The sequence below is a fragment of the Lissotriton vulgaris genome, chromosome 8 (genome assembly GCF_964263255.1).
Source record: "Lissotriton vulgaris chromosome 8, aLisVul1.2, whole genome shotgun sequence".
In the NCBI taxonomy this organism is placed as follows: domain Eukaryota; kingdom Metazoa; phylum Chordata; class Amphibia; order Caudata; family Salamandridae; genus Lissotriton; species Lissotriton vulgaris.
This window is the reverse complement of record NC_141696.1, coordinates 672,222,616-672,237,138: the sequence shown is the minus strand read 5'-3', so window position 1 is coordinate 672,237,138 and position 14,523 is coordinate 672,222,616. Positions and strand designations below refer to the sequence as shown.

At 51.3% G+C, this 14,523-nt stretch overlaps 1 protein-coding gene across 2 annotated transcripts in view; it reads left to right on the top strand.

Moving 5' to 3' along the window:
• Positions 1-14,523, top strand: part of PRDX4 (peroxiredoxin 4) — a 188,378-nt gene that overhangs the window by 150,466 nt on the left and 23,389 nt on the right. For both annotated transcript variants that reach the window (XM_086934547.1, XM_086934548.1), the window contains exon 5: positions 3,128-3,258. In XM_086934547.1, coding sequence (XP_086790673.1) covers positions 3,128-3,258 — 131 coding nt within the window. The remainder of the gene's footprint in view (positions 1-3,127; positions 3,259-14,523) is intronic.

Genomic DNA, 14,523 nt, shown 5'->3' with positions numbered 1-14,523 from the left:
CTTTGAGCCACCGGCACCCTCTCGATGGCTGATTTTTCGAGGAGTGTCGCTACTTCTTTCTTTAGCAGTTGTAGCTGGTGGCTTGACGTTGGCATCGGAGGAACGAGTGGAGGTAGACTATGAAAACGTCTTACTAATTGCAGTACATGTACTTGTGTTTACATTGTTTAGCCTCAGTTTTGGGGCTGCATTGGTGTGAGAAAAATAATATATGTACGTACATGTATGTGGAGCGAGATGTGTTTTTGCATATATATTTTTATATTGTTTCCCTGGTACCGCACATGGGCGGGAATATTCAGTGCTTATGACTTTGATGAGGATACCCCTGGAAGAGAACTAGGATTACAGGTAAGTAACTTATCCTGCTATCACATCACTAAGGAGAGTTGGTGAGCTACAGGCATTAACATTGTCAGTCAGCCATGCCTTGCTCTTGGAGAGATTACGTGATTTTGTGGTTAAGGGCATGGCTTTCAACTGGCTGAAATCCTTTCTTCTAGGAAGGACACAAATGATACAGCTGGGGGATCTGATCTCAGACGTGGGGACTTTAGAGTGTGGGGTGCCTCAGGGCTCCGCACTGTCCCCACTACTGTTTAATCTATACCTTTAACCTCTTATTGCATCTCTGGTTAATATGGGCTGTAGAGTTTTTAACTACGCGGACGATACTTGTGCTGAGTATCGATAACACCAAGGCCGCGCAGCTCCAAGTGCACAACATCTTGAGGTACATGGTCAGGTGGATGACTGAAAACCTGTTCAAGATCAATCCGGATAAAACCGAGGTATTGGTAATTCCATCTACCACCTCACCTTGGAGCGATCTCTACTGGCCACAAGAGTTAGGCTTAACTCCAAAACCGAGTGCAAATGTAAAGAGTTTGGGGATTAAGCTGGACAGTGATTTATCAATGTGTAGCCAAATCTCCTCCGTCGTTGGAAGCTGCACGAATATCATAAGGCAGCTACGTAAGCTAGCCCCTGTTCTTTCTCAGTCCATGCTGCATACAGTTGTAGCAGCGACCATTATATCCAGAATAGATTATGGGAATTCCCTTTACTTGGGCCTCCCCAAATCTTTAACTAATAGGTTGCAGGTCTTGATGAATGACGCGGCGCGACTGATTTTTAGACTCCCCAGAAGGACCAAGGCCTCTCCCTTGTTACAGAGCCTACATTGGCTCCCTATAAAAGAGAGGGTAGAGTTTAAGAGCCTTTGCACGGCCCATAAGGTAATTTATGGCCATGCACCGGACTACATCAAAGATCGTTTGAAAGTGTACAGCCCAAAAAGAACACTCCGATCTTCTTGCTCTCAGCTGCTGATCTGCCCTTGGTACAAATTGGTGACCAAGGGAGGAAGAGCCTTCTCTGTGTTAGTCCCCAATCTGTGGAACAAGCTATCTGAGGGGCTACGCAGTGAGGTGAATCTCCTGCGATTCAGGAAATCCTTAAAAACATTGCTATTTGGAAGGGTTTTGGGTATAGTGTAAGCTGGTGGTTGTATTATCTCTCCATGTTGTATGTAGTTATTGTATGAATTCCATCGATTTCCACGCGCCTAGAGACCTGTAGGTGATTGGCGCGATATAAATCCAATATAACAACAACAATAACAACAACATTGGAAGAACCTTCTTTCAGCTAAATAGAGTTCTCCGTACCTATCCAAGGGTCCTTCCCAGGGTAGTTTCTGCTTTTCATATAAACCAATTGGTGGAGTTGCCAGTCTTCTTTCCTCAACCTGATTCTGTGGCAGAATGGGCGCTTCACACGCTTGGATGTTAAAAGCGCTTATCTATACTACATAGATAGAACGAAAGACTTTCGCAAAATAAAACTACTTTGTTGCAAATTCTCCACCATACAAAGGCAGTCCTATTTAAACATCTGGTATTTCCAGATGGATTGTAAAATGCATTCAAACTTGTTATATTAAAGCTAAAAGAACTTTAACTATATCCCTAGAGTACATTCCAATTGCAAAATAGGGGCGTCAACGTATCTCTCGCTGATATATGTAAGGCAGCCACATAGTCTACACCACACAGATTTACCAGACAATATTGTGTAGATGTATTAGCAAGTCAATAGGGTACTGTAGGCCAAGCTATACTGAAAAGACTATTCCCTACAACATCTATAGGTTAGCCACGGCTTTGGGAGTATACTGCTATATAGTCTATGCAAAGCATGTGTATCTACAGCACACATGCCTTGAACGGATAATGTTACTTACTCATTAAGCATCTGTTCTTGGCATGTAGAGCTGTAGATTCACTGGTTCCACCCACCTCAACGGTACCCGCAGTTCATAAATTATACATTCATACGCATGGACATCTCTGCTACACTTATTTACCTCAATTCTCACCCTCTTGTGGCAAAACTGTAACAATGGAGTCTATGACCATGCGCACTATTACCAAAAGGAGGAGTCGCCTTACCTCGTGAGTAGTAAAGACGGCTTCGGAGAAAAACAACTTGCAAACATCCGGATCCAACACTAGATGGCAGGAGTATGCAAAGCATGTGAATCTACAGCTCTACATACCAAGAACAGATGCCAACTGGGTAAGTAACATTGTTCTTGTTTTGAAGATTTCTAGCATCAGTTTATAGAAGAAAATCGGGGTCATGCTCTCAAGGCCTAGGTATTTTTTTGTCTTCACTTCACATATTAACCCACTAGTGCTCTGGTTGTTTCTATACCCTATATATGTAACTGCTGTTAAAGGTGACACAGCAGGGGATAAAGCATACATTCTGGTGCACAAAATGTATTCTGCTATTTATTTCCACAGTTTAGGGAGTGAAGGGGCGTCATGACCCACTAGAGTGATTTCTGTCCTTCAGTGTGGACCTCTTTGCTTGCTAGTAATATGGACGTTGCTACCAGGAATCTAACCCTGCCCCCCTTACCACAATCACTTTAAATTCCAGAATTCTTCACCCCCAAATCTGACAAGTTCATGTGCCCTAATTAAGCAAAATCATTTGCCACACCTTGAAATGCAAGTACTGAAGCTGTTCCAGCTTCCTGTTATCCTACCTAATCAAGAAATGACATATTAAATCTATTTTAATGAGTGAGTCCGCCATTTTTTTTTGTTTTTAACAGAGGCCTCTTCATTATTGATGATAAAAGTGTTCTTCGTCAGATCACAATGAATGACCTTCCGGTTGGCCGATCGGTAGATGAAACATTGCGTTTAGTTCAAGCATTCCAGTACACTGACAAACATGGAGAAGGTAAGCCTTTTTGTGTTGACTAAGAGTGGTTTTAGATTCAACGAAATCTGATGTGGAGTAATAGGTTTCAAGGGTCCAAAATAACAAAACCTGAAGCAACACTGTGCCATCTCCACTATCGTTATTGTATATAGATGTATGCACTACTAACTTGCCTCTCACACTACCTTTGATCAGCTTAAAAGCGGTTTTACATGTTGGAACCATTTGATCTGAAAGAAACACGTTAGTGTTAGATTCCTTACCTTAGAATATCCCCAGGCGTCAGTCTGGATCCGGAAACTTTTGCGTAGCAGTACCCCTGCGCGTCGGTAGGCGTCGTCTGCAGGCGTCCCCTGCGGCTCCGCGTCCGTCGTCGGCGTCGTGCGCCGTGATGACGTCGCTGGAGTACATAGACGCCGCCTCCGCGCGCTGACGTCAGTTCTTCTTTTTTCCGCGCCAGTGGACGCAGATCTGAAGAGCAGTACTCCGGTCTTTGACCAAGTTTTTTCGATTGTCTTTTTCTACTATTGTGCCTGATAGGATGCCAGGATTTAAGAATTGCGATGGCTGTGAGCGCACGATGTCGGTCACAGACCATCACCGCCTCTGCCTCCGGTGTCTGGGCCCCGACCACGACGTGGAATCCTGCGTCGACTGCCGGGCCCTTACCAACAAGGCTAGACGGGAGCGGTCCCGCAAGCTGCTGGAGCTCCGGGTGTCGGCCCCACGTCGGGACCGGGAGCGGTCCCGGTCCGGCCGGAGGTCGAGAGAGCGTTCGAGGGAGCGGTCGCGGAGCCGCGCCGGGCGCTCCGGAAGTCGACGCCACTCGTCATCCTCGTCAGGTAAGAAACACAAGAAGTCGGGGCGTCGTCATCGTACCCCCGACTCCCCCCGACGCTCGCGCGATGCGGCCGGGGGCTCGGGTGACCCCATCCCCGCGGCTCCGCGAGAGTCGCCGGCGCGGCCTGCCTCATACCCTCCGGTCCCTGGGCATGGCGCGACGCCTGAGGAGATCGAGGCGTTCCTCATGGCCATGAGGGCGCTCGCTTCTCCGACGGGGCCTACGGCGCCTTCGGGCCCAGTGCTACCGTCTGGGGGCCCTGGCGGTTCGGGTGTCCCTGCCTCGGCGCCGTCGGGTGCTCCGGCCCCGGCGCCGCCGACGGCTCCGACCCCGGCGCCGCAGGGACCTTCGGGATCGGCGCCGGCTGGTCTTCCGGCCTCCCCGGCGCCGTTGCCATCGGGGTTACCCCCGACGCCGCCCCCGCGCGGCGCCGGTTCTCCGCTGCCGGTTCCGGCCGGCGGTGGGGTTCCGACGCCGGCTCCGGGCGGCGCCGTCCCCTTACCTTCTCCGACGCCGGACGCGGCGCCGGACGGGCGTCGATCGACGCCGGTCCCGGCGCCGGTGGGGCCCATGAACCCCGAGGAGCCGGTCTTCATCATTGACTCCGAATACGGAGAGGATGAGGAGTACGGTGAAGGTTGGGAGGGGTCCGAGGACCCTCTGGCTCGCGAGTGCCAGTATGACCCGGACTGGACAGGTGACTTGGGGGATGCCAGTGGTTTGGACGACTCCCCTAACCCTGGTTTGATCTCTCCTCCAACCGTGGCATCGGTGGAGGGAGCTGCCTATTCTGTGGTGCTGATGAGGGCTGCCAAGGCCTTAAACCTTGAGCTCCCCGTCGCGGCCGTGAGGCCTAACATCCTCACCGAGGTCTTCAAACCGCAGTCATGCCCTTTGGAGCCTCTGCTGCCGTTTAATGAAGCCTTGTCTGACGTTCTGTTGGGCACGTGGTCCAGGCCCGCTTCAGGTGCGCCTGTTGATCGGAACGTGGCCAGGCGCCACCGTCCTTGTCCGGACGACCCCAAGTACCTGTCTACCCACCCCACTCCTGAGAGTCTGGTGATCCAGGCCTCGACCTCCCAGTCCGCATTCCCGTCGGCCCCGCCCGACCGGGAATCCAAGAGGTATGACCAGTTTGGCAAAAAGGTCTTCTCGTCCATTAGTTTGGGCCTGCGGTCTTGCAACACCGCCTGCCTCTTGGGCCGCTACACCCACTCTGTGTGGGATACGGTCGCGGAGCTGCTGCCAGAATGCCCCATGGAGGTGCGGGCAAAGCTCGGTCAAGCTGTAGCTGAGGGCCGGGATGCAGCGAAATATTCCATTCGGTGTGGTCTTGATACGACCGACTCGCTGGGCAGGGCTATGTCTACGACGGTGGCGATTCGTCGTCACGCCTGGCTGAGATCCGCCAATTTTTCGGCTGATGTCCAAAATACCCTGATGGACATGCCGTTTGATGGCTGTCACCTGTTCGGTGACAAAGCGGACCACGCGCTGGAACGCTTCAAGGACTCCAGGGTCACGGCCAAGTCCTTGGGTCTCTCGACCCAGCGTCAGCAACCGGGTTCGTTTCGTCCCTTTCGTGGCCAAGGAAGGGGCGCCCCCACACGTGCTGCCAGCCACGCGCCGCGACAATCCTTCCAACGCGGTGGCGGCCGTGGAAACCGCCGTGGTGGCGGTCGGGGACAACGGCGGGGTCAGACCACACCTTCCCCCGCAGCATCTACCCCAAAATCCTCCTAGTCCGTGCTTTCGGCCCCATGTGACGCCAGTGGGTGGCAGGGTTCGCCATCACCACGCTCACTGGCGCACGATCACTTCGGACAGGTGGGTGCTGCAAATTGTCCGAAGGGGCTACTCCCTCCCCTTCGAGACCTCTCCTCCAGCCATGCCACCGCAGAACCACCGTGTGTCGGGGGACCACTTGACACTTCTGCAGGAGGAAGTTACGGCCCTCTTGGCCAAGGGGGCCATCGAGCGCGTTCCTGGGCCAGAAGTAGGGCGTGGTTGTTATTCCCACTACTTTCTGGTGCCCAAGAAGGACAAGGGGGGCCTACGTCCTATCTTGGATCTAAGGAACGTCAACGGCTTCCTCCGGAAGGAGAAGTTCAAGATGTTGACGTTAGCTCAGGTCTTGGCTGCTCTAGACCCGCAAGACTGGATGGTAGCGTTGGACTTGCAGGACGCCTATTTTCACATCCCCGTCCTGCCGGCCCACCGGCGTTACCTGCGGTTCACGGTAGGCCAGGAGCACTTTCAGTTTATCGTGCTCCCCTTCGGCCTTACCAGCGCCCCACGGGTGTTCACAAAGGTGATGGCGGTGGTCGCAGCCCATCTGCGCAGGTTGGGGGTTTCAGTCTTCCCCTACCTAGACGACTGGTTGTTGAAGGCGGGCTCGCCCCAGACAGTCGTCCACCACCTTCAGATGACGGCAGACCTCTTGCACGACCTGGGGTTCTCCATCAACGTGCCGAAATCACACCTGTGTCCCTCTCAAAAGCTCCTTTTCATCGGAGCGGTTCTGGACTCGGCGCAGTTTCGGGTTTATCCTCCGGAACGGCGGGTTCGGGATATTCAGGCTTTGATTCCCATCTTTCAGCCGCTATCCCGAGTCTCGGTCAGGTTGACGCTGCGGCTGCTGGGACTGATGGCTTCCTGCATCCTTCTGGTGCATCACGCCAGGTGGCGGATGCGGGCTCTGCAGTGGGACCTGAAGTTTCAGTGGGCCCAGCATCAGGGCAACTTGTCCGACCACGTCTTGATCTCGGAGGGCACTGCGAGACAACTGCAGTGGTGGCTTACGGACCGCGATTGGGTCAGGGGCAAGTCCCTCTCCCTTCCCCAACCGGAGCACGTTGTCGTGACGGACGCGTCCCTCCAGGGCTGGGGTGGCCACTTGGGAGAGGCAGAGATCAGAGGCATCTGGTCTCCGGCGGAGTCCCGGCTCCATATCAATCTGTTGGAGCTGCGGGCGATTCGTCTGGCACTGAAGGCATTCCTCCCCTTTGTCAACGGGAGTGTAGTGCAGGTGTTCACCGACAACACCACCGCCATGTGGTACTGCAACAAACAGGGCGGAGTGGGGTCGTGGACCCTTTGCCAGGAGGCTCTGCGCCTCTGGCAATGGCTGGAACGTCAGGGCGTGACTCTGACGGTTCAACACCTGGCGGGTTCTCTGAACGCCAGGGCGGACGAACTCAGCCGTCGGTGCTCGATGGATCACGAATGGCGTCTGAACTCGGACGTGGCGCAAGGCATCTTTCTGCAATGGGGAGAGCCTTGGTTAGATCTATTCGCCACAGAAGAGAACGCGCAATGTCATCAGTTCTGCGCGTTGGAGTTTCCAAGACGGCACTCGCACGGCGACGCCTTTCGGCGCGAGTGGAGTTGCGGTCTGTTATACGCCTTTCCGCCTATACCACTTCTGCCCAGAGTGCTGAAGAAGATCAGGCGCGACCGGGCCCAAGTTATCCTTGTGGCTCCGGACTGGGCTCGAAGGTACTGGTATCCCGAGCTACTCAGCATGTCAGTCGGTCCCCCGATCCGCCTGCCCCTTCAGGAGGACCTTCTGTCGCAGCAGCAGGGGACGGTCCTCCACCCGAACCTGTCCAGTCTCCACCTCCATGCTTGGAGATTGAGCGGCGGCAGTTGAGGCCATTTGACTTGCCTCCTGAAGTCTGTGATGTTATTCTGGCAGCCAGGCGTCCCTCCACTAAGTCGGTATACGCCTGTCGGTGGAACAGATTTGTGGCATGGTGCACAGCAAAGGCTGTGGATCCTCTTTCTGCCCCTCTTTCGGAGGTTCTTCTGTTTCTTCTTTCTCTTGCCCAGCAGGGCTCTGCTCTGGGCACTATCAAGGGCTACCTTTCTGCCCTTTCAGCCTTTTTGAGGCTTCCTGATCAGCCTTCTTTGTTCAAATCCCCGATTGTAACTCGATTCTTGAAAGGCATCACTCACATGTTTCCACCTGTTCCGTTTGTGATGCCTCAGTGGGATTTGAACCTGGTTCTAACTTTCCTGATGTGTGCTCCCTTTGAGCCCCTTCATTCTTGCCCTCTCCGTCTCCTGACTTTAAAGACGGCTTTCCTGGTTGCCATCACCTCTGCCAGGAGGGTGAGTGAGCTCCAGGCTCTTTCTGTCCAACCTCCTTTCCTGTCCATTCATCCTGACAAGGTGGTTCTGAGGACTAGACCTTCTTTCCTGCCCAAGGTTGTTTCGGCCTTTCACATCGGGCAGTCCATCACCCTCCCTTCCTTCTTCCCGCCTCCGCATCCTTCAAAGGATGAAGAGCGGCTCCATCGTCTGGACCCAAAACGTGCGCTTTCATTTTACATGGATCGCACACGCCAGTTCCGGGTGGATGACCACCTGTTTGTTGGCTACGTGGGTGCGAAGAAGGGACGGGCGGTTTGTAAACGAACCATCTCTCGATGGGTCGTCCTCTGCATCAAAGCGTGCTACTCTTTGGCTCGGAAGGAGCCTCCTGTTGGGCTGAGGGCCCATTCCACTCGGGCCACGGCGGCTACTACTGCCCTGGGCCGGGGAGTCCCCTTGCAGGACATTTGCCAGGCGGCTACGTGGGCCTCGCTGCACACCTTTGCGAGGCACTACTGCCTGGACAGTCAAGTCCGGAGGGATGGCTTCTTTGGCCGTTCTGTCCTCCAGGACTTTCTGGTGTAGTTTTGTATTGGTTCGCAGACCCACCACCGGGGTTGGTATTGCTGGGGTATGTATTCTAAGGTAAGGAATCTAACACTAACGTGTTTCTTTCAGATGAACAAGTTACTTACCTTCGGTAACGATATATCTGTAAGAAACATTAGTTAGTGTTAGATTCCTTACCGAACCCACCCATCCTCCCCGTTCTGCGAACTGATACCTAGGGTTAAGGTCATCCCTTTCAGGGCCCTAGTTTGTACATGGCACCAGTGTTGGTTCTCTCATGGCTCTGCGTCTCCTGGCGCGGAAAAGCTGTGTGCAAAGAACTGACGTCAGCGCGCGGAGGCGGCGTCTATGTACTCCAGCGACGTCATCACGGCGCACGACGCCGACGACGGACGCGGAGCCGCAGGGGACGCCTGCAGACGACGCCTACCGACGCGCAGGGGTACTGCTACGCAAAAGTTTCCGGATCCAGACTGACGCCTGGGGATATTCTAAGGTAAGGAATCTAACACTAACTAATGTTTCTTACAGATATATCGTTACCGAAGGTAAGTAACTTGTTCTTCAGTGTTTGTTGAACCCCTGCCCTCCTCTAGTGCACCCCCATCACCCCTTCATAGCGCACCCAAGTGTACATTTGATTCCTGTTATGAAGGTTTTGGGGCAGTGGATGCTTAATGGGCAATATATCTGATGTTTGAATCCTGTGTTCCAGGACCACAAATACTACTGAAATGAAAAAGAATCTGAAAGAGACCCGTTAGTGATAGATTCCTTACCTTAGCATATCCCCAGGCGTCATAATGATCTGGAAAGTTTTTCATCAGCAGTACCCCTGCACATCCGAAGGTGGCATCGTGTGGCTCCGCTGATGTCGTATGCGCCAAGATAACGTCAGACTACTTAGGCGCCACCCATTCACGCTGAAATCAGTTCTTTATTTTTCAGCACTAGCAAGTGCAGATCCGGTTAGAGCACATACCTTAGTCACTTTTTGACTAACTTTCTTTGAGACTTGTCTCTACTCCTTTTGAGTCTTTGACTCCTGGTACCACGTAGGGATGCCTGGGTTTAAATTCTGCGGTGCTTGTCGCCGTACGATGTCGTTGGCCAACCCTGTGGAGTCGGTCTCTACTGTCTGGAGCGCGACCACGACTCCGGTCATGTTTCGACTGTCGGGCAATGGCTCTGAAGACTTCGCGGGAGCGATCCCGAAAGCTGCTGGAGGCCCTGTGCCGTTCGATGTCCAGGTGTCGATAGAGGGACCGCCCGCGGAGCCAGCATCATTTCTCCTTGGGGTCGAAGTCTTCACACTCTGAATCGGGTAAGAGATGTCCTAAGAAAAAGTCGAAGAAGCGCTTGCGCTCTCCAACGTCCGCCCCCCCCACCATCGGTCTCCAGACACTGCCTAGGGGGCCAGGGGTACATCCGCCGCAGCTCCATTGGAGCCTGTGAGTACTGCGGCCTACCCACCTTATCCGGGTCCGTTGGTGACTCCGGCCCAGGTGCATGAATTTCTTGCTGCCATGGACCGCCTTTTCAGGCCTTGGGCTCCCGCCGGCACGTCTTTGGGCCATGCAGTCCCAGCTGAGGGCCCGGCTTTGCAACCGGCACTGCCGGCGGCTCTGGAGCCTCATGTGTCTGTTTCTGGTGCCACAATGGGTTCCGTTTGTTCCACCTCCGTCCTTGCCCGGGTTTCCGGACAATTTTGCTCCAGGTTGGAACTCTAATTCGACATGCCTTCGGGTAGCCATGCGCTATACCAAGTTTGTAATCTTTCATTCATAGAGCTGGATTGGTGCCGTTCCCGGCACCGTTGGACCATTTATATATGTAATTGCTGTTAAAGGTGACGCAGCAGGGGATAAAGCATACATTCTGGTTGACAAAATGTATTATGCTATTTATTTCCACAGTTTAGGGAGTGAAGGGGCATCATGACCCACTAGAGGGATTGCTGTCCTTCAGTGTGGACCTCTTTACTTGCTAGTAATATGGGCGTTGCTACCAGTAATCTAACCCTGCCCCCTCTTACCGCAATCACTTTAAATTCCAGAAATAATCTTCTTCCCAAATCTGACAAGCTCATGTGCCCTAATTAAGCAAAATATTTTGCTACACCTTGAAATGAAAGTACTGAAGCTGTGGTGTTTCAGCTTCCCGTTATCCTACCTAATCAAGAAATGACATTTTAAATCTATTTTAATTAGTGAGTCAGCCATTTATTTATCTATTTTTTAACTGAGGCCTCATCATTATCGATGATGAAAGTGTTCTTCGTCAGATTGCAATGAATGAACTTCCTGTTGGCCGATCGGTAGATGACGTCGTGCGGCCTCCGGACATGGCTGGATCATCAATGCATTACCTTGGTGGTTCAACACCTGGCTGGTTCTCTAAATGCCAGGGCTGACAACTCAACCGCCAGTGCAGGATGGATCACGAATGGCCTCTGAACTCTGACGTGGCACACAAGCTCTTTCTGCATGGGGAGAGCCTTGGTTAGATCTATTCGCCACCGAAGAGAACACGCAATGTTGTCAGTTCTGCGCGTTGAAATTTCGTAGGCGGCACTCGCTCAAAGACGCTTTGTCTTGAGTGGAGTAGCAGTCTGTTGTACGCCTTTCCGGCTATACCACTTCTGACCAGAGTGCTGAAGAAGATTCGCGCGACCGGGCCAAAGTCATCCTTGTTGCTCCGGATTGGTCACAAAGATACTGGCATCCCGACCTACTCAGCATGGCGATCGATTCCCTTATCCGACTGCCTCTTCGGGAGGATCTTCTGTCGCAGCAGCAGGGGACATTCCTCCACCGGAACCTGTCCAGCCTCCACCTCCCTGCATGGAGATTGAGCGGTGACAGTTGACAGCTTTCGACCTTCCTCCCGAAGTCTGTGATGTCACTCTGGCAGCCAGGCGTCCCTCCACTAAAGCGGTATAAGCCTGCAGGTGAAAACTTGTGGCATGGTGCACAGCAAAGGCTGTGGATCCCCTTTCTGCCCCTCTTTCCGAAGCTCCTTCTGTTCCTTTTCTCTTTGGCCCAGCAGGGCTCTGCTCTGGGCACTATCAAAGGTTATCTTTCGGCCATCTCCGCCTTTTTACGGCTTCCAAATCAGTCTTCTCTTTTTAAGTTCCTTAGTTAATAGTTTCCTCAAAGGTATTACGCACCCGTTTCCTCCCCTGCCTTTTTATAATGCCTCATTGGGACTTAAATCTCGTCTTGACCTAACTCCCTTTGAGCCCCTTCATAACTGACCCTTAACTGACCCTTACGTCGTCTTTTTCTCAAGGCTGCTTTCCTAGTAGCTATCGCCTCTGCCAGAAGAATAAGTGAGCTCCAGGCTCTTTCTTCTAAACCTTTCCTTTCTGATCATCCGGACAAGGTGGTTTTAACACCTTGGCTGCTAGGGGTTTTCCCGCTGGGTGCTAACATTTAATAAATCCCTTTATCCATGACAAGGTCAACTCGTCATAAGCACAGGGCAGGTAAAACCCATGACGAGTTGACCTTGTCATGAGCACTGAAGAGGTTAAGGACCTGTCCTTCTTTCCTGCCAAAGGTTGTCCTGCCCTTCCACTTCGGGCAGGCAATCACATTGCCCACTTTCTTTCCGCTTCCTTCGGAAGAGGAAGAGCGGCTCAATCGTCGGGACCCAAAAATACGCTCTTGTTCTATCTGAAGCGCACACAACAGTTCCAGGTGGATGACCAGCTCTTTGTTGGCTACGTGGGCGCCAAAAAGTCAGGCTGTGCACAAACTAACCATCTCTCGGGTAGTTCTGTGCATCAAAGCATGTTACTTGTTAGCTAAGAAGCCTCCTGTGGGGGATGCGTGCCCATTCTACCAGGGCAACGGCAGCCACTACTGCCTTGGGACGTGGCGTTCCCTTGCAAGACATTTGTCAGGCAGCTACGTAGGCCTCGCTCCACACGTTTACCAAGCATTACTGCCTTGACAGTCCAGTCCGGAGAGACCGCTTCTTTGGCCGCTTTGTGCTCCGTGACTTTCTGGTGTAATCTTGTTTGCAGACCCACCACCGGAGTTGGTATTGCTGGGGTATCTATTCTAAGGTAAGAAATCTATCGCTAACTTGTGTATTTCAGATGCACAAGTTAGTACTTGTGTAACGATTTATCTGTAAGAGACATTAGTTAGTGAGAGATTCCTTACCGCCCCACCCATACTCCCCGTTCTGCAAACTGAGTACTAGGGTTAAGGTCATCCTTTCAGGGTCCTAGTTCCATGGCACCAGTGGTCAGTTTCTTGCATGGCTCTGCGCTCCTGGCGCAGAAATTCATGTACAGAACTGACGTCAGCTCTCAAGGGTGACACCTAAGTAGTCTCTGTGATGTCATCTTGGCGTATACGACGCCAGCGACTGACGCAGAGCTGCACGATGCCACCTTCCAATGCACAGGGGTACTGCTGACGAAAAATGTTCTGGATCCAGTCTGACGCCTAGGGATATTCTAAGGTAAGGAATCTATCACTAACTAATATCTTTTACAGATATATTGTTGCACAAGTAGTAACTTATGCATTAAGCGCGTAGCTACCCAGGGGGCATCCCAGCGCTGACAGCAAGTAATGCATTCCATTTTGGTTAGCCAAGGTGCTCCATTTGAGTGCTTTACCCTCCAGAGGTAGCGAAGCAGAGCAGTCAAGATTTCCTGCAGAACGTGGTAGGAATTGAAGACTTTCTTAAATCATCACAAACTCCCAAACAATAAACTAAATATCTAGTAGGAGGTAGAACTTCAAAGGAGATTAGAACTTTAACAGGGAAGAAATATAGGGCAGATAACCTTATGAATAAGGCTCCATGTTTTCTGTTTTTACTGATTTTTACAGATAAATACAAACCAAAAACTATGTTTTCTGTCTGCATTTATTTTTAAAAGTGGATAAATACAGAACATTGAGCTTCTTTTAAGTGACTCTCTGTGCTGTCTTTCATGAATTATAGGCCAGCAGCTGATCAGATGGACAACATGCGAAGTTAAAAATGGGATAATTTCTGGAAACTGCATATTGTCAACATACATTTATGGTATAATGATAGTATTTACCAGTGGATGTATTGTTATATTTGACAGCTTAAATATCTAAAATACGACCAACATCAAAGTATGAGTGCATGTCCATCAGTTAAACATGGAAATGTACAGTTTTACAACTTAATTTATACGCAAAACACAAAATGAATACAGAGAAAATGGCTAGAATGCCTTTGACACCATGTCCTAGTACAATGAGATCTTGATCTGGCCTTCAATGTACTTCTGAAGGTTTTCTGGCAATGTTTGTACTTCTAACAAATATAATCTTATGCAAACAGGCGATGCCGAGGTCTTGTGGATCCTACCATGCCTTTTTCTTACCTCAAGAAGACCATTTTGCAAAACCAATGTTTTTTTTTGGGGGGGGGGGGGTTCATTTGAAAGATGAAAGAAAAAAAAAACACTTCTTGTCCTAAAGACTTTTAGTGAATCCATTTTTACTGTTGTGAAAGGTTTTGCATTGAGAAGCTAAAAGGTCTGAGCACAGTGCTCCAGAACTTTTTAAGGAGCTGGGAAAAATGTTCACCTAGCGAGACTTCACCAGTATCCCATCACCCCCTGATATGGGGCAAGATGAGATACTGGGGGAGTGTGTGGCCTTCAAGGAGCGGTGTTATTTTACTTTTCTTTTGATGTATGCAGCCCATTTACCAACATTGCTACATTGCTCTGCGTTCCATTCTGCTTTTTTTTGGGGGGCGGGGGGGTGTTGAAG